The sequence below is a fragment of the Oryctolagus cuniculus genome, chromosome 4 (assembly GCF_964237555.1).
Source record: "Oryctolagus cuniculus chromosome 4, mOryCun1.1, whole genome shotgun sequence".
In the NCBI taxonomy this organism is placed as follows: Eukaryota; Metazoa; Chordata; class Mammalia; order Lagomorpha; family Leporidae; genus Oryctolagus; species Oryctolagus cuniculus.
Window position 1 is genome coordinate 81,555,586 of NC_091435.1, and position 21,291 is coordinate 81,576,876.

Sequence of the window (21,291 nt, forward strand, 5' to 3'; positions counted from 1 at the left end):
CCCCTGCTAATGGCCTGGGAAATGCTGCAGGAAGATGGCCTAAGTATTTGGGGCCCTGCCCACCACCACAGGAAACCCAGATAAAGCTCCTGGCTTCAGCCTGGCCCAGCACTGGCCACTGCAGCCATCTGCGGAGTGAACCAGCAGATGGGAGATCTCTCCCTCTCTCTCTCTGTCCCTCTGTCTCTGTTAAGTCTTTCAAAATAAATAAATTAGTCTTGGGGCTGGCATTGTGGCACAGTGGGTAAAGGTGCCGCCTAAAACACCAGCATCCCATATGGATGTTGGTCCAAGTCCCAACTGCTCTACTTCCAATCCAGCTCCCTGCTAATGCACCTTGGAAACGCAGGGGAAGATGGACCAAGTGTTGAGAAGCAGCTCCCAGCTCCTGCCTTTGGTCTAGCCCAGCTCTGGACGTTGCAGCCATTTGGGGAACAAAGATCTCTCTCTCTCTCTCTTTCTGTGTGTTTCTCTGCCTTTTAAATAAATGAATTCTCAGAAGAAATCTTCAAAAGAAAAGCCATATTTATGTTCCAATGCACTATATTTAAAAGAAAACAATGCAGGCCGGCGCCATGGCTCACTAGGCTAATCCTCCACCTTGCGGCGCCGGCACACCAGGTTCTAGTCCACAACAAGTTCTAGTCCGGTCAGGGCGCTGGATTCTTTCCCGGTTGCCCCTCTTCCAGGCCACCTCTCTGCTGTGGCCAGGGAGTGCAGTGGAGGATGGCCCAAGTGCTTGGGCCCTGCACCCCATGGGAGACCAGGATAAGTACCTGGCTCCTGCCATCGGATCAGCGCAGTGAGCCGGCCGTGTGCCAGCCGTGGCGGCCATTGGAGGGTGAACCAACGGCAAAAGGAAGACCTTTCTCTCTGTCTCTCTCTCTCACTGTCCACTCTGCCTGTCAAAAATAAAAATAAAAAAAAATAATAAAAAAATAAAAATAAAAACTATGCAAGGAGCTCAATAAATTTTGCACCAACACAAACTTATCTTTTACTATATTTTCCACAACTTTCTGATCTTCGCTTGCATCCAGGAGAAGAAAATAGGAGTGATTCTTCGTATATGAAAAATGAGCCCCTAAAGAAAGACCACAAACCATGCCAAAGACTTTTTTTATCTATAAATATAAATATTCAAAAATCTATAAATATAAATATTCAAAAAAAAAAAAAAAAGAAAGAAACTGAAGACCACCCTTAAAGACAGTCACAGCCATTCCTTGTACCATCACACCCAACAGGCCAGAACTATTTTCAGGATTGGCGCTGTGGCTTAGTGGGCTAAGCCTCCACTTGTGGCACCAGTATCCCATACCGGTGCTGGTTCAAGATTCAGCTCTCTGCTGATGGCCTGGGAAAGCAGTGGAAGATGGCCCAAGTGTTTGGGCCCCTGAACCCATGTGGGAAAACTGGAAGAAGCTCCTGGCTCCTGGGTTTGGACTGGCCCAGTTCTGGCTGTTGCAGCCATTTGGGGAGTTAACCAGTAGATGGAAGACCTTTCTTTCTATCTCTTCCTCTCTCTCTCTCTCTCTGTAACTCTATTTCTCAAACAAATGAATAAATCTTTAAAAAATAAAATAAGATAAAAATTTTCCTTATTCTTATACCCGTCTGCTATACATATTATTTCTAATCACTTCTTTTTTCTAAGAACTTGCTTAGAAGGCTACCCTAATACATTTTCTTTTTTACATTATATTAAGAATAGGCCAAGTCTCTCAACTGGCCATTATTCAGGCTAAAAATACTTGAGTAATATCTTTAGGAATACGTAAAAAAAATACTTGAGTAATATCTTTAGGAATATATAAAATAATGCATTATATATAAGTTTATTACACAAGCAAAATAGTTTAAGCTCTGTAAAAATACAATATATATTTAGAAACACCTACAACATATCATCAAATTAAGAGTCCCAGTAATGCTCTACTAGAAAATAATGATATGGGTTTTAGCCAGAATTTCATAAGGACATTACAATCAAGAATAGCACCAGAAAAACATGGCAATAAAATATCCAAGAAAATTCAGAATTTACATATATTATAGTGTTTTCAAAGATTTGAAATAGATTCCCCATAGATCAGCAGTGAACTCCAAGTAACATAATCAATCACTTCTACAGTTTTAGAAATTAGTTTTTTTCTCAAAATATGGTATTTTTTATATATGAGGAACTTGATTTTTGCATTAATGTAAACAGTAACAACAAAAACATATCACATAAATCACTGAGAAAATATGAAAACCCCAAGTAAAGAAGAAGGGGAGAAGATTCTATAAAACATGAAACACAGGGCGTGCATTTGGCACAGTAGTTAAGATGCCAGTTGGGACACCCGCATCCCACACTGGGTACCTGCTGTTCCCAATTCCAGCTTCCTTCAAACGCATATCCTATGAGGCAGCAGTTGAAGGCTCAAGTACTGGAGTCCCTGCCACCCACACAGGAGAATCAGATGAAGTTCCCAGCTCCTGGCTTGGACCTGGCCTGGCACGTGACGGTTGTGGGCATCTGGGGGACTGAACCAGCACATGGAAGACCTCTCTCTCTGTCTCCCTGCTTTTTTAAACATAACATTTTTAAATTGTTTTTTAAAAAAAATTTAAAAACGCAAAATGTAAAATGCCAATAAAGATAACAAAAACAAGTTAAGTATGACTACAAACTGAAGAATTTCAAATTTAAAGTATAGTGAGACTCATCTTTGTAAAAACGGAACGTCAGACACCCAGAAGTCAGAGACAGTGCAGACAGATACACCTTAGGCCCCCTGCAGGTAGGAACATAACTGGTACATTTTTGGAAGGGGTAACATTATCAAGAAAGCTTTCTAAAAGTTCACTCTCTTTGATTCAATAGTGCACAATGATAAATACATAAATTTTAAGCGCAGCATGACTGAAGACACAAAGTATGTAACTTTCCAGTAAAATGGCAATGTCTGACATAATGTGATGTATCAAAAAGTAGTACACAGCTAATAAAAATGTTTATAAGAGTGAGCAATAATTTTAGATGTAAAACTGGCTCACATACATTAAGTGTTACAAAAGAGGAAATTAAAACTGTATGTATGCACACAAATTTGAAGGAGAATATGGTAGAAAATCTAGTATGTATTTATATTTCTAAGAAATACAACTATTTGTTTTTCTAGTCCCTATTATCCAAAGTTTGCTCCAGCAGACATAAATCCCAAAAGCAGTGGTGGGCTGATAAATGTCCAACAACCAGTTAGGAAACAGAGGGCTGAGAAGAACTGGCTCATTTCCATGGTGTCAATACTCTCACTAAGGCTAACTACAAGTCACCAAAGGTATTAGCAACTGGCTTGCAAAATTCCTGAACATTCAGCCAGCAGCTCTTGCAAGCTAGTAGGAGCTACTACAGCACACTGCTGAATCCAAAAGTAATATAACATTTATGGATAACAGAATGCTGATTCCAAATCACAAAACAGTAACCAACAAAAAAAGATCACATTATAATTCTTTTAAACTTTTTCACTACATAAGGGAAGAAAAATGAAAAAATAACTATGAAGATGCAAAGTACATTGCAAAGAATTTCTAGAAATACTAAAAATGCTACTTATAGCCAATTATCACTATACAGAAGAGAGAGAAAAAAAGCAGACAACTTTTAACAATATTTAATGGGTTTCTTATTTACAAAACCACATATCCACCCATAAAATACTTCCTGAGGGCCACAGGCCTCCTACTCCAAGCCCTTGTGATACAGTTACAAATGAAATCAAGTTCCTGCCCTCGTGGAGCTTACATTCTATTACAGCTATCCCATACCTTTTCCTAATGAACTGGCATGACAGTTTTCTGAAACCTTAATATTAAAGTAAGTAAAACTACTATGAATGAGAAACAAGGGCACTGCATAGCATCTGTTAGTTTTTAGAGAAAAGAGAAACTTGGGAAAAGATTGCTTTTAGAAGAAAGGGGAGTGGTACAAAAAGTAGAGATATGGGAAGCAAAGGCCCACCACCCCCATGCAGGCATGCACCCCGTCCTCCCTCCTGATGAAGCAGGGCGACACACCAACTTCACTAAGCCACCTGAGACTTCTCTGTCTGCTGGGAGGTGCAGACAGGTTCCTGCCCATATGATTCATCAGCAGTTTGGTTGGGATGAAGAGGGTAGCGACCACCACCTTAACATATTCTCTTACTTTTGCAGGAGAACGTTGTTTCCGCTTCTTCTTTTTCTGTAAGTCTACTGGCTCTCTGATTTGTTTTTTGTCTCTCATCAGTTGCTCAGATACATCAGTAAAAGTAATTTCCTGCTTTACACTTATCTGTTTAAAAAAAAAGCCAATTTTAGAAATGAATAAAAAGTCCATTGTGACACAATGCCATTGCATGTTTAATCCTTTGCATATCTATGCTCCCAGAATGACTATCAATGTGTTTGTGCCAACTAAATCAAGTGCTACAGAATTCATTAGTAGGCAATAGAGAAATAAAAATCAAGAGGGAGGAAACTGAGAGAGAAACTAAGAAGTTTTAAAAAATCTGCCCGGAGTAAAGATTCAAGATTTCTGGGGAAAAGATGATCATAAGACCTAGCACACACAGCAGAAGTCAGGACATCTTAACATCCATTTCACTCCCATATCCAAAGAACAGATGCTGAAGTAACAAACACACAAGTCCAGTTCCAAAAAATTAATACAATATTCGGAGACAATTGGGGGATATTTAACATCTTCACGGTCTTTGTCTTTGCTATTATAAAATATCATGAAAAACAGCCAAAAATACTAAAAGATGATTATATCTCTGATACCAAAGAAGGCAATTAGAATGATGGCTAAAGTATTCTCTATCCTGAGTGAAGAAAGATGAATAGGGAAAGTTTCATTATTTTTATGCTCTACATTATTTAAAAGATCAGAATCAGTGTTTTCCTACCCTCTGTAAGAAACCATCACCAAATATGTGATTATAGAAATGCATGCAGTTTTAGGCCACTGCTCTGTACACACAATGCTAACTATATAAAAACATGGAGCTATTTAAAAAACTTTAGACTGCAACAACATTATGCCCTCTTTAGATCTCCATTCCCATAGAGTTGTGTCAAAAAAAAAAAAAAAAAAAAAAAAAAAAGAAAGCCTCCAAAGATCTGTGATCTCTATTGGCACTGTCAATTCTCATCAGATTTGGTGGTACTTAGTCACACCTCCTTCTTTATGCTACATTTCCCATTCATCTTTGAAGTGAAAACACAAGGATCTTAAAAGAAACTATCAACTGAACAGGCTACAAAATACAGTAAGAATCTTTGAGAATAATTTGAGAAGTACAACTTGCCAATAGCTACATCTTCAAAAAAGACACTGAAAAACATGGTGCAAAAGATGACGGCTATCTGCAGGCGCACTCATGAAGTTGGAAGACAGAGCTGTGTAGAAGAGGTTCATGAGGTTAATGCAACACAAGCCAGGGATTTCAGATCAATAAAACAAAGCGGAGCTCTTGGAAATTCCTAACAGAAGCGTGTGAGAACCACAAACCAAGAAGCTGAGCACACACAATGTAAATGACAATTCAGCAGTCAGTCAGGTAACAGAACAGCCCAGGGAGCACTCTTCTGGCTTCTTTGGGTATCACTTATTTAAGAACACAAAATAGAATGGAAAATATCACCACCAACAAAGCTTTGGAATACCAGCATCTCACGACCTCTGAAGGGATGTTTACTAAAACACAATTCCACAATTGGGCTGGCTTATGAGACAAGGAGAGATAACAGACTTTAAGCAGCTGAGGGACTGCTCTGTCCTATTTCAAAGGGGCATCAAAAAGTACTTTGAACATTTTTGGCAACTTATAAACTCAGGAAAAACCAAAACCCATGGAAATCTAACATGTAGCAGGAAGAAATAGAGGAAGTCTTTTTAGCAGAAGTTGTCAAGTAAAAGTGTAAGAAGACTCATAAATAAACTCTGCAATTAGCAGCTATTCACCAAACCAAAGAAGAACCTTTATAGGAAAACAGTAAAAAAAGACTGACACACATATCTAGACCTTTTAGTTATTTCCACATACATGCAAAACGACCATATTAACACCATCCCTTTAATAGAAGGAATAATTTTCACATGAAGAAAGCACAAACCCAAACCTACAAGCACTAATGGATCAAAGCATAATGAATGCCAATAGGCACATAGCAAGTTACATTTTTAGAAAGCTCCAACAGCCTTATCACTCATAGATGAAATAATCTCCTCTCTGCAATAGTTAGGGAGTTAAGTATAGTCTAATCTAAGATGCTTAAAAAAGAGCTGGTAAGAAACGGGTAAAGCCGGCATCCCATATGGGTGCTGATTGAAATCCCAGCTGCTCCATTTCCGATCCAGCTCCCTGCTAATCTGCCTGGGAAGGCAGCGGAGGATGGTCCAAGTGCTTGGACCCCTGCACTTATGTGGGAGACCTGGAAGAAGCTCCTGGCTCCTGGCTTTGGTCTGGCCAAGCGTTGTTCATTGAGGCCACTTGGGGAGTAAAGCCGTGGATGAAACATCTCTCCCTCCTCTCTGTAACTTTGACTTTCAAGTAAATAAATAAATCTTTTAAAAAAAGAAAGATAAGAGCTGGTAAATCCAAAAACACAAAGAGATGGGCATTATAATGGTAAGATGGCTAGAAAGAAGTTAAAAAACATTTGGAAAATCTTAAGCTTTCTGTGGCCCTTAGAAGATTAGAAGACTCTAAAAACAAGAAAACTTTTTAAGTATGGCAAAAGAGAATTCATCCTGAAGTTGCCTACCCCTTTCTTGAGAAATCTATTTTAAAAAAACATTCTCAGAATTGTTTTTCACATAAAACAAACCAAAACATAATGAATGAAAGCAGAGGTCAGCAGATGAGCGTTGCTGAAAAGACTGGGTTGCTAGATGTTTAAAACATATTCATGAGGGCTGGCACTGTGGCATAAATGGGTAAAGCCATCACCTGCTTTGTCGGCATCCCATATGGGCACCAGTTCCAGTCTGGCTGCTTCACTTCTGATCCAATTATCTGCTAAGGCCTAGTAAAGCAATGGGAGATACCCCAAGTCCTTGGGCTCCTGCACCACATGGGAGACCCAGAAGAAGCTCCTGGCTCCAGATTGGCACAGCTCCAGCTGTTGCAGCCAACTGGTGAGTAAACCAGCAGATGGAAGACCCCCTCCCATCACTCCTCCCTCCCTCTTTCTCTCTCTCTCTCTCTCTGCCTCTCTGTAAGTCTGCCTGTCAAATAAATATTTTTTAAAAAGCTATATTCATTAGATCATCAAGAAAACCAATAACCTGGAAAATGTCAGATTAAAAAAAAAAAGCAGCAAAATCTTCTCCATCCTGTCAGCAATATCATTTCACGGAATCCAAATTTCTCTCATGCCTATTTTCAGGACCAGTGGAGCAGCTGGGACTCGATTCAGCACCCACATGGGATGCTGGCGCTGCAGACTATGGCTTTAACCAGCTGAGCCACTGTGCTGGATACAGGGCCTGAATGTCAATGCTGCTGTGAGCATCAGTATAGAAACACTACCACCACACCTATCATTCTTCCATCAAATTTAACTAAATCTAGAATTTTACCTCCCAAATCTCCTAAGACCCCAGATCATCCATGGGTCCACGTTCCTTCTGGGCTTCCCACTGTGAAACTACAGAAGCCATCAGTTGTGATTCTCATATCTTCTAAAGCACAGGTGGGAAACCTTTTTTCTGCCAAAGGCCTTTTGGATATTTGCAACATCATTCACAGGCCACATAAAATCATCAACTCAGAAATTAGCCTGCAATAGATTTACTGAATTTTGAATCCCACCTGTTGCTGCGTTGGCAGAGCCAGACCTTATGATCTCCAGAGCCTCATATGGCTAAGGGGCTGGACATTCCCCAGCCTTGCAGAAGTAGGGTTCTACAGTGTCGTGCTTCCTCACCCTGCACCACTTCTTGCAAGTTCTAGAAAAATCTCTCTTTATTTTCTCAACATTAAAAGAGGTCCCCTTAAATGGAAAATCATCCTTTTGATGTTCAAAACCAGAATCCAGAATGACTTCCTCTTCCAAGACTTATTTCTGGTCCCAAAGTAAACTTATTTTTAACTATTTCTTGTACACGTATGTTGTTTTGATATCTTCATTGGTGTTTCCCATAATGTCTTTCATTCATTTATTCAGTCAAGTTAAAATGGTATAACAAAAACATTTACCTAGTAAGTGCAAAGCACCATTCTTGATACTGAGGACATTTTCTAAATAGGACATCTCCTTTTCAAAGGTCTGAAAATAAAGATGTGGAGTTTTGATGCATAATGGAAAAAAAGCTAAACTAATAATTCAAGACAGCACATGTCACACTCAACTACATAAACGGAACAGCAGATAGGGTCAGTGATCCAAATGGAGAAGTGTAGATAATTTCAAGTAACTGCAACAGGCCTTATGGACAAAACCAAAGACTTCAAAGAGCTATCAGCTTATCATACATTTTCTTCCAAACCTGATATACTTCCTAACTTCTTTCTTCCAGACTCTGTAATGTTAGCAATAGAACAAATATCAAAGCACCTAAAACAATACTAACAGACACTACATCAATAAAGACTTCATTTGGCTTGCAAATTTTCATCTACCTCCATCCCCATCTCCCAGACAAGAAGGTAACTCCTTGCAATCACATTCTTTTCTTCCTTCTCTTCATTTTCAACATCCTATACCCACACCCAGTGATAACCATTTCACTGAATTAACCTCACCAACATCACTAGCTTAGGGCATTATTATCATCTCTCAATATATTCTTTCACAATTAAATTACAAAATTGTTCTCTTTTCATTTTGCCAGTGAGCAATCTGCAATAGCACCCTGTGGCCAACGGTGTCAATTATAAGCTCCTTGGCTCAGCTTTCAGGGCTGTATACAACCTTTACAGACCAGATCTAGGTCACTTGGCCAAAGTATGTATTTCTGGAGCCATATGTTCCTAACAATTTCAACTTCAACTTCAACTTGTGGTGGTTTCACTCCTCCTTGCACCCATCTGAGTAAAAAGAAGGTGTCTTTCTGCTTTCCTCTGTACTGTGTGCTAGACTCCATTCCCATCCCTCACCAAGTTTCTGCCATCTCACTGCCTCCCAGACTCCCTGGGAGGCAGGCATTGGGACACAGCAGGTTAAGTGCTGCTTTTAACCTCTGCACCCTAGTGGAGCACTTGGAAGTGAGTACCAGCTTCTCTGCTTCTGATTCAGCTTCCCGCTATTGAAGCACACCCTGAGAAGCAGCAAATAATAGCCCAGTAACGCGGGTTCCGGGAACCCACATGGGAAACAGATGGGAGTTCCCAGCTCTCGGCTTCACCCTGTCCCAGATCTGGCTATTGCAGGCATTTATGGAGTGAACCAGCAAATGGAAGATCTCTCTTCCTCTGTGTGTGTGTATGACCCTGCGTATCAATCATAACTCTTAAAATTAGATAAAACCATCTCCCTGACTTCACAGCTGCCTCTCTTCCTACAGGTATACTCAAATTTCACCTAGAAAATAAATTCTTTTGAACTGAAATTCTGCCAACTACTGTCCTTCAAATGGACAAACATTTTGAATGAATTAACTGTATTCAGCATAAAGACAAAACAGCTATCCCCAATTTCAGAAAAGCAGCCTTTCTGAAAGTCGAAGTAGTACACAGCCAAAGGAAAAGGGTGCATTTAACCATCACTCAACAGAACCTGTTCTAAAACATCACGAAGGAAACACTCAAGCTGAGTTAAGGTAGCTACAAGTATAACAAGTGTCTAAGTATAAAAAGAAAGATACAATACTTTTAATTGCACTGCAAATATACTGTCTAAACAAAGAAAGTTAGCCATATTTGAAGATATTTCTAGAGTACAGAAAGGAAAAATTTAAGAATGAGAGAGAGGGAGAACAGTCAGATGTAACTTGACAACAAGATTCTACATTTCAAGCTCACAAATCCACAGAATAATGCAGGGAGGTGATGCAGTGCACTACTGGATAGGCCACTGTGAACCATCAATCACAAATGTCCCCTCTGCCTGTCTCATGATTCTAAGCAAAATTCTGAAAGAAGATAACATTTGTCACAGGAGAAAGTTAACAGCTGTTCTTTGATTCCAAATATCCACCATGTGAATCCTGATCTACTTTCCGATTACATTTCTCACCATAAATTTTGGTTGCTACATCAGTACCGTGTAGTTTAGATTACTACAAATGCAGAAGTTGTGACCAAATCAACTGACCGTACTTGAATACTACTGATTATCCCCATCCTACTTGGAAACTTTATTCTTTCAACTTCCTTTACATCACATGATTGAAGTTCTCTCTCTTTCCTCATGGCAGTTCTGGGTCCCTCCTTCCAGCAGCTGCAGTGCCTTTATTTTCTAAGAGTTTCCGTAAATCTACATTAGTCATTCTCAAACTCTGTTCTCACATTAACCCTGACAATAGATTTGCAAAAAATAAAAAATTTCTTATTGCTAAATTTTTGTATTAAAAATAGGATTATTTTTCATTTAAAATATTATATGCATATTAATATGCATAGGTTTTGCTATTATAATAAAAAACTTACAATTTTCCTGTTTTTAACCTCTAATATAGCAAATATATACATATATACATACACACACATATTTATGTACAGCAAAAGTTCTTAGGAAAAGCAAACATTGGGTGCAGTGTTTAAGACACCATTTGGGACATTCACATCTCGTATCAGAGTGCCAGGTTCAAGATCTGCAAGTTCCAGCTTCCTGCTAATGCACACCCTGGGAGGCAGCAGGTGATGGCTTGAAGCACTTGGATCCCTGCCACATGTGGAAGACCTGGACCTAGTTCCATGCTCATGGCTTTAGCCTGGACTAGCCCCAGCTGTTGCAGGCTTTTGGGGAATGAACCAGCAGATGAAAGATCTCCCTCATGTATCTGGGTCTTTCTGCCTTTCAAGTAAATTAAAAAAAAAAAAAAAAGTTTTAAGGCTCTTACAAGTTAATGTTTTTTAGGAGTATAAAGGGGTCCCAAGATCAGAATGTTTAAAGAACCAGCACTGTGGTGTGGTAGGTAAAGCCGCCGCCTACAGTGCAGGCACTACATATGGGTGCCAGTTCAAGTCCCAGCTGCTCTACTTCTGTACCAGCTCTCTGCTATGGCCTGGGAAAGCAATAGAAGATGGCCCAAGTCCTTGGGCCCCTGCACCCACATGGGAGACCTGGAAGAGGCTCCTGGTTTTGGATTGGCTCAGGTCTAGCTGTTGCGGCCATTTAGGGAGTGAACCAGAGGACGGAAGATCTCTTTCTCTCTGCCTCTGCCTCTCTGTAACTCTCCTTTCAAATAAATAAATCTTTAAAACTGTCAGTCTAGACCATGAATGGGGAATGTCCAGCCCACAGAATGTACAAGGCCCATGAAATCTTTTGGTCTGGTCCTGCCAAGGCAACTACAAAGCAGGACTCAAAATTCAATAAATATATAGCAGGGTAATTTTTAAAATATTTATTTATTTATTTATTTATTTATTTATTTATTTAAAGGCAGAGTTACATAGAGAGAGACAGCGCTCTTCCATCCACTCCCCTCTACATGGGTGCAAAGGCCCAAGTAATGGCCCATATGAAATGCCGGTGCTGCAGGCAATAGCTTTGCTATGCCACAGTGCCAGCCCCAGCAGGCTAATTTTTAAGCAAATAATTTTGTATGGCCCACAAATGATGTCATAAATATCCAAATGGACCTTGGCAGAAAAACAGTTTCCCACCCTTGGATTCCAGACCTATCTTTTTCTTTCTTCTAAGATTTATTTTATTTATTTGAAAGGCGGAGAAAGGAGGAGAAGGAGAAGGAGGGGAGAGAGAGGGAGAGAAATCTTCCACCTGCTGATTCACTCCCCAAATAGTGCAACAGCAGGGGCTGAGCCAGACCAAAGCAGGAGCCAGGAACTTCATCCTGGTCTTACCCAAGGGTAGCAGTAGCCCAAGTACTCAGGCCATCCTCTGTTGCCCTCCCAGGCAGAGAGCTGGATGGAAAGTGGAGCAGCTGGGGCTAGAACTGGCAATTCGATATGGGATGCTGAAATCTCAAGCAAGGCTGTGCCACAGTGATGGTTCCTCTTGTGTTCTTTTGACATGATCCTATTTTTTTGAGTACTTGAGCTTCTGGCCTCACAGTTTTTCATGGTCATTCTGTGTTTTTCCCTGATCCAGATCTTCAGTCAACCACTTCCTAAAAAGCATTGTTCTTTTTTATTTGGATATTGATATCTACCAAAAAGTTCTGGCTGCCAGGTACAGTGGGTGTCATTGCTCCTTGGTGTTTCATCAGACAGAACTAGGAAATACAAATATGTCTACTAGCCACCTATGCACACAATATTTGTACTAATTTTTTAATTTTGATGGGATCCAGAAATTCATAAAAAAAAAAAAGATTTGAATGGAGGAGAGAAAGGGGAAGGGAATGCAATTTGTAGTTAAGAGGTGTCTAGAAGGGCTACACTGCGGTTCAGGCTGCCACTTGCAGTAGCGGACCTGGCTGCATCAGCCATTTGGAGAGTAAACCAGTAGATGGAAGATCTCTGTCATTTCCTTTCAAATAAGTAAATATTTAAAAGACAAAAAACACAAGAGCCAGTCTTAAAGGGCTTTTAATGGTCGATGCTGGGATAATACTAGCAACAGCAATGACAGATTATAGCTCACAGAATAAAATCAGTATTCAGACTGATACAAACTAAAATAACAATGAAATAATTAAGAGAAAAGGACAGCTAGGAACAGGAAAATGCAAAAATCACAAATATATGAACACCACAATAATAACTATGAGGGCTGTTTACATGCAAAAAGTTCATGGAAAACAGGGTTAGAAGGTAAGTTTATTTTGGTATAAATAGGTTTTTCATAACATGCACTTCCAGCAACTTTTGAAGACCTCTCATAAGCATGGACTGTAAAAATTTTTGAACCAAAACACACTTAACTTTCAATTCTATTTTTCCATGAACTTGTTGAAGCACACTGATTTGCAGAAAATGTCTACAGACAAATGTTAAAATCGTGGCCAACAATTCGAGAGAAATAAGATAACTATCTCAAAGTATTTCCCGCAAGATATTTGTCAGATACAAATGGAAAAATAGTGACCACAGTGAGCAAACCTGGTAGATACTCCCTTAAAGAAGTATCAAAGTTACTATCAGTTATAAGACACATCCACAGTATGACCCATAGATAGGATATATTGAGAGGGACACAACAGTACTTTTGTGGCATTGTCAAAAATGCTTCAATACAATAGCTTCAATACAGTCAGAGAAAACATCAAACTGAAAGACATGCTATACAACAACTGACCAGCAGGAATCAAAAGTACCAAGGGCATAAAAGACAAGGAAAATATGAGCAGTAATGACTCAGGTATTCACCCTGTCACTCACGTGGATACCTGGAATGAGTTCTAGGCTCCTGGATTCAGCCTGGCCAAATCCTAGCTATGATAAGACATCCAGGGAGTAAACCAGCAGACATAAGATCTAACTCTCTGCCCTTCAAATAAATATTTAAAAAAAAGGTACTAGGACGTAATCCAAGATCTCATACCCTTCAGTTCAATGCAATTTCCACTGCTATAATTGCTCCTTATTAAAATCTCAGCTATTCAAATTTATTTAAAAACATTTTTACTTGGACTATTATATTTCTTCATGTATGAACAATGCTGTGGTTGCTTCCAAAATATGGAAAAAACTTCTAGGAGTTCCAGAATACCTAACTGAATAATATTTCTAAAGGAAAATAAAAGTTAAAAATTAATGTTAAAAATTCACAAAATAGTCAAATTTCTACAATATTTAGGTAAAGCATGAGAGCACATCAGTTTATTCCTTTTTTTTTTTTTTTTAAGATTTATTTATTTGGGCCGGCGCTGCGGCTCACTAGGCTAATCCTCTGCCTGCAGCGCCAGCACCCCGGGTTCTAGTCCCGGTTGGGATGCCGGATTCTGTCCCAGTTGCTCCTCTTCCAGTCCAGCTCTCTGCTGTGGACCGGGAAGGCAGTGGAGGATGGCCCAAGTGCTTGGGCCCTGCACCCGCATAGGAGACCAGGAGGAAGCACCCGGCTCCTGGCTTCGCATCAGCACAGCGCCAGCCATAGCGGCCATTTGGGGGGTGAATCAATGGAAGAAAGACCTTTCTCTCTGTCTCTCTCTCACTGTCTATAACTCTCTCACTCTGTCTCTCTCTCACTGTCTAACTCTGCTTGTCAAAAAAAAAAAAAAAAAAAAACCACCTGTAGATTTATTTATTTGAAAGGCAGTTACATAGAGAAAGAAAGGGCGAACCCCATTTGTGGTTCACTCCCCAAATGGCTGCAGTAGTTGGGGATAGGCCAGGCTAAAGGCAGGAACGAGAACTCCATCTGGGTCTACAAACAGATGGCAGGGGGCAAGCCCTTGGGTTCTATTCCTCTGCCACTAGTAGGGAGTTGGATCAGAAGTACAGCAACCGGGACTTGAGCCAGCACTCATATGAGGTGCCAGCATTGCAGGCAGAGCCAGCCCAAAGATGTCATTTTCAATCCCACCTTTATTTCAATTATTAGCTGAGTGAATTTCCAGAGGTAATAAGGCACAACAGGAAAAGTACAAGTTGGGAGATCAAATCTAATTAAATCTAATTCCAAATAGTAATATTATAAATTTGAGGTTGAACAACTAAACTTTATCCACTTGAAATTGTTTACCTTCAAAATGGAGAGAAATATCCTCACAGGATTCCTGTAGAGCTAAATGAGATTATATAGGTAAAGCATCAAAACTACAGTACACAGTAGTATGCAGTAGTTTCTTTTTTATAAATATTATTTATTTGAGAGGCAGAGTTAGAGAGAAAGAGAGACAGAGAGAGACAGAGAAAGAGATCTTCCATACGCTGGTTCACTCCTGCAGTGGCTGAACAGCTAGCTGCAGCTGGGCCAATTCCAAAGCCAGGAGCTTTTTCCAGGTCTCCCAGGGTCCCAAGTACTTGGGCCATCTTCCATGGCTTTCCCAGGCCATAGGCAGAGAGCTGGATCGGAAGGGGTGCAGCCAAGACTCAAACTGGTGCTCATATAAGATGCTGGTACGGCAACATGTTAGCCTACCATGCCACAGCACAGGCTCCTATGGTAGCTTCTGAATGCTAGTCATTATCATAATCACTTTCTTACTGTTAATGATGATGGTAATAATAGTCATCTTACATCATAAAATCACATGAGATTCCATGAAGACTACTTTGACAACCATAAAAGTACTACATAAATACAGATGGCTATTAGTCACTGTCATAAACTGCAAATGTGTAATTAAGTGGATACACATGACATCTCCACTTAGACATCTTGTTATCTAAAACTCAATATAGTAAAAATAACCTTTCTGTTCACATGAAATACTCCTTCTAAAGCCTTTACCTTTCAATATTACTTGTCTCCTGTCTTAAAACTCTTATTAATTTCTTTCTCTACACTCAACATCCAGTCCAATTACAGTTGCTCTTTTACTCCCCTCAATATCATTTATGAATCTAAAAATTATACTTCAGATGTCTCTAGATTATTTATAAGCATATTAAGGTAGTATTCTCATACACTGCTGGAGGAAAACCAAATTGGTCACATCTTTTGTGAACTGCAATATGACCAATAGGTATCAAGAGCCTTAAGAAGCCTACAGTATCGGGGCCTACATCAAGGTGGGTTAAGTTAAGCCTCCACCTGCAGCACCTCTGTCCCATATGGGCTCCAGTTAAAGTCATTACTTACCAACAGAAACCTTGAATGTAAATTTTGTAATTAAAAGATACAGACTGGCTGAATGGATTAAAAAACAACACACATCTATTTGCTATCAACAAGAAACATATCTCACCAACAAAGATACACATAGACTGAAAGTGAAAGAATGGAAAAAGATACTCTATCCTAACATAAACCAAAAAAAAAAAAAGCTGGCATAGCCATCCTAATATAAGACAAAATAGACTTTAACACAAAAACTGTTAAGAGAGATAAGGGCACTATGTAATGATAAGGAATCAATTCAACAAGATGTGACTATTATAAATGTATATGCAGAGCCAGCACTGTGGCTTAGTGGTAAAGCCGCCGCCTGCAGTGCCGGCATCCTGGCTGCTCCACTTCCAATCCACAGCCTGGGAAAGTGGTAGAAGATGTCACAAGTCCTTTGACCCCTACACCCACGTGGGAGACAGGAAAGAAGCTCCTGGCTCCTGGCTTTGGATTGGTGTAGCTCTGGCCATTGTGGCCTTCTGGGGAGTGAACCAGTGGATGGAAGACCTCTCCCAACTGTCTCTCTCCGTCTCTGCCTCTGCCTCTGCCTCTCTCTCTCTCTCTTTCTCTGCCTCTGCCTCTCTGTAACTCTGCCTTTCAAATAAGTAAATAAATTAAAAAAAAAAGAATAAACGTATATGCACTTAATTACAGGGTACCTGGATATTTAAAAGAAGTGTTAATGGATTTAAAGAGAGACAACAGACTCCAAAACAATGGTAATGGGAGACTTCAATATTTCACTTTCAGCAATGGACAGATGACCTTGACAGAAAATCAGCAAGGAAACAACAGAGTTAAATGACACTATAGAACAAATGAATCTAGTGGATATCAACAGAACTTTTCAGACTTCAAATGCAGAATACACATTATTCTCACCAGTGCATGCAACTTTCTCTAGAATTGACCACATGCTAGGCCATAAAGCAAGTCTCAGCAAAATCAAAAAATCGAAATCATATCATTTATCTTCTCTGACCACAATGGAATGAAGCTGGAAATTAACAACTCAAGAATCTCTAGAACATATGTAAACTCATGGTGACTGAACATATGTAAACTCATGGTGACTGAACAACATGATCCTAATGAACAGTGGGTTACTGAAGAAATAAAAAAATTTCTGGAAACAAATGAAGATGACAATACAACACATCAAAACTTATGGCCGGCGCCGCGGCTCACTAGGCTAATCCTCCGCCTAGCGGCGCCGGCACACCGGGTTCTAGTCCCGGTCGGGGCGCCGGATTCTGTCCCGGTTGCCCTCCAGGCCAGCCCTCTGCTATGGCCAGGGAGTGCAGTGGAGGATGGCCCAGGTGCTTGGGCCCTGCACCCCATGGGAGACCAGGAAAAGCACCTGGCTCCTGGCTCCTGCCAGCGGATCAGCGCGGTGCGCCGGCCGCAGCGCGCCGGCCGCGGCAGCCATTGGAGGGTGAACCAACGGCAAAGGAAGACCTTTCTCTCTCTCTCTCTCTCACTGTCCACTCTGCCTGTCCAAAAAAAAAAAAAAAAAAACCTTATGGGATACAGCAAAAGCAGTGTTAAGAGAAAGTTTATAACAATTGGTGCCTTCAAGAAATTAGAAAGATACCAAATTTTCATTTGAGCTATCAATGCATCTCAAGGACCTAGAAAACAACAGCAAACCAAATCCAAAACTAGTAAGAGAAAAGAATTAAATAAAATTAGAGAGAAATCAAAATTAAAATCAAAACACAAGTACAAAATATCACCAAACTGAAAAGCTGATTTTTTTATATATATATTTTTTAGATTTATTTATTTATTTGTAAGTCAGAGTTAAACAGAGAGAAGAGAGGCAGAGAGAGAGAGAGGTCTTCCACATGATGGTTCACTCTCCAATTAGCCGCAAAGGCTGGAGCTGCGCCAATCTGAAGCCAGGAGCCAGGAGCTTCTTCCAGGTCTCCCACGTGGGTGCAGGGGCCTAAGGACTTGGGCCAACTGCTACTGCTTTCCCAGGCCATAGCAGAGAGCTGGATCGGAGGCAGAGCAGCCTGGTCTTGAACCTGCACCAGTATGGGATGCCAGTGCTTCAGGCCAGGGCATTAACATGCTGCACCAAGGCGCTGGCCCTGAAAAGCTGGTTGTTTTTTTTTTTTAATCAACAAAATTGAAACACCATTGGCCCAACTAACCAAAAAAAAAAAAAAACCCAGGGAGAACATCCAACTCGATAAAATTAGAGATGAAAAAGGGAACCTGAGGCCAGCAGTGTTGCATAACAGATAAAGCCACCACCTGCAGTGCTGGCATTCCATATAGGTGCCAGTTTAAGTTCCAGCTGCTCCACTTCTGAACCAGCTCTCTGTTATGGCCTGGGAAAGCAGTGGAAGATGGACCAAGTACTTAGGCCTCTGCAGCCACATGGGAAACCAGGAAGACGTTCCTGTCTCCTAACTCCTGGCTCCTGGCTTCAGATCAGCTCAACTCTGGCCGTTGCAGCCATTTGGGGAGTGAACCAGCAGATGGAAGATCTGTCCTTCTCCCTCACTCCACTCATATGGAAACACAGAAGACCCTCAAATAGCTACAGCAATCCTATACAACAAAAACAAAGCCAGAGACATCACAACATCAGATTTCAAGGCGTATTACAGGGCAGTTACAATCAAAACAGCCTGGTACTGACACAAAAACAGATGGATAGACCAATGGAACAAAAATAGAAACGCCAGAAATCAATCCATCAATCTATAACCATTTTATTGTTGAAAAAGAGCTAAAATCAATCCCTGGAGCAAGGACAGTCTCTTCAACAAATAGTGCTTGGAAAACTGGAGCTCCACATGCAGAAATATGAACCAAGACCCCTACCTTACACCTTATACAAAAATCCACTCAAAATGGATTAAAAATCTAAATCTATGACCCAATATCATCAAATTATTTAAGAACACTGGGGAAACTCTGCAAGACATTAGCATAGGCAAGGAGTTCTTGGAAAAGACCCAGAGGAACAGGCAATAAAAGTTAAAATTAACAATAGAATTACATCAAAACGAGAAGCTTCTGCACTGCAAAAGAAACACTCAGCAATGTAAAGAGGCAACTGACAGAATGAGAGAAATTATCTGCAAACTATGCAACTGATAAAGGATTAATAACCAGAATATATAGGCTGGCGCCATGGCTCACTTGGCTAATCTTCCGCCTGTGGTGCTGGCACCCTGGGTTCTAGTCCCAGCTGGGGCGCTGGATTCTGTCCTGGTTGCTCCTCTTCCTGTCTAGCTCTCTGCTATGGCCCAGGAAGGCAGTGGAGGATGGCCCAAGTTGTTGGGCCCTGCACCTGCATGGGAGACCAGGAGGAAGCACCTGGCTCCTGGCTTCGGATCGGCACAGCGCACCGGCCATAGCAGCCATTTGGGAAGTGAACCAACGGAAGGAAGACCTTTCTCTTTCTCTCTCTCTCTCTCTCTCTCTCTCACTGTCTAACTCTGTCAAAAAAACAAAAAACAAACAAAAAAAAACCAGAAACCACCCAGAATATATAGAGATAAGAAACACAACAACAACAAAACAAACAACCCAGTTAAGAAATGGGCAAAGGACTTAAACAGGTATTTTCCAAAAGATAAAATCCAAATGGCCAACAGACACATAAAAATGCTCAAGGATCACTGTCAGGGAAATACAAATCAAAACTACAATGAAGTTTCACCTTATTCCTGGTTAGAATGGCTTTCATACAGAATTCAACAAACAACAAATGCTGGCAAGGATGTGCAGAAAAAGGTACCCTAATTCACTGTTGGTGGGAGTGTTAACAGCCGCTGTGGAGGACAGTATGAAGGTGCCTAAGAAATCTGAATAGAGACCTACCATATGACCCAGCCAACCCACTCCTGGTTATTTACCCAACAGAAATGAAATCAGCATATGAAAGAGTCCTCTGCACCCCCATGTTTATTGTAGCTTAATTCACAATAGCCAAGATATGGAATCAACCCAAATGCCTATCAACTGAAGACTGTATAAAGAAATTATGGGATATACACACCACAGAATACTACCTAGCGGCAAGAAAAATATGAAATCCTGTCATCTGCAACAAAATGGATGAAACGGCAAAATATCATATTAGAGAAATAAGCCAGTCCCAAAAGGACAAATACCCTATGTTCTCCCTGATCTGTGATAACTCACAGAGCACCTAAAAGGTTATCTATAGAAGTGAAATTAACAATTCAAGAGGCAATGACTTTGAACAGTCTTGGTATCAACTACTGAGGAACAGTTTTTTTTTTTTTTTTAATACAATTTGTTGAACTCTTTACTTAGTATAGAGTTAATCATATGTGTATAAAGTCAATTGAAAATAGATCTTTGTAAAAAATAAGAACAGGAGGAGGAAGAAGGGTGGGTATGGTAGGAAGAATCACTATATTCCTAAAGTTGTATTTATGAAAAACATGATGTTTGTATTCCCTAAATAAAAGGTTTCTGGGGGGGAAAATGTAAATGTTTAATATTCAATAATAAACTGTAAGAAAAGTTAACATATAGCTATATGGCATTATATAGTTATTCAAATTTTTACGCTTGACTAACATGACAGAGAAATGCTCACAGTTTGTTAAGTTGCACATGTAAATAAGAACACAAACACATTTTCACAATTTTTAAACATGCACATAAATGAAGTAAATTTTATATAAATATATAAATGCCTATATAGGAAAACTGAAAGGGAAACATTGACATGTTAACAAAGAATATTAACAGATATTACCCTAGAATAAGATTATAACAACTTTTGTTACCTTCTTTATAGTTGAAAATCTTTTATATTTTCAAAATGTATTACTTTATTAACTTAAAAAGATATTAAGTCCAGATTTATTTAATGCTAGATTTGTAAAAAGAAAAAAGCTACTTAACATTATCTTAAAATACAAGTTATTCTAAAAACTAAACAGTAAGCAAGCAAAGTGAAACCAAAAGAAAATCACCATGGATGATTGTCTAAAAAATGGGGTGGGAGGTTGGGGGAGCACTGTGGGCCTAAAGGTTAAGCTGCCACTACCCATACTGGGCTTCCAGTTAAGTTCTAGCTGCTAGGCTTCCAGTCCAGCTTCATGCTAATGTGCTTGGGAAGGCAGCAGACGATGGCTCAAGTGCCTGGGTTCATGCCTCCTACTTGGGACACATGGATGGAGTTCCTGGCTCTTGGTTGCAAGCTGATCCAGATGTGGTTGATGAGGCCATCTGAGGAGTAAACCAGTGGATGGATGGAAAATCTCTCTCTCTCACTCGCTCGCTTTCTCTCTCACTCTGCCTTCCAAATAAATTTTTAAAAATAATAAAGTCATCAAACAAATCTTGATTCCACATCTCACATCACCAGCAAATATCAATTCCAAATGCACTGTCAATCTAAATAAGAAAGGA

General features: G+C 40.1%; 1 protein-coding gene across 16 annotated transcripts in view; it reads right to left on the minus strand.

Annotated features, from left to right (window-relative positions):
- ZNF148 (zinc finger protein 148) overlaps positions 1-21,291 on the minus strand; it is a 169,336-nt gene that overhangs the window by 57,957 nt on the left and 90,088 nt on the right. For 13 of the 16 annotated variants that reach the window (XM_051859200.2, XM_070072229.1, XM_070072228.1 and 10 more), the window contains one exon: positions 4,199-4,324. The exons of the other annotated variants lie outside the window; for them this stretch is intronic. In XM_051859200.2, the coding sequence (XP_051715160.1) occupies positions 4,199-4,324 (126 nt within the window). The remainder of the gene's footprint in view (positions 1-4,198; positions 4,325-21,291) is intronic. 16 annotated transcript variants of the gene reach the window in all.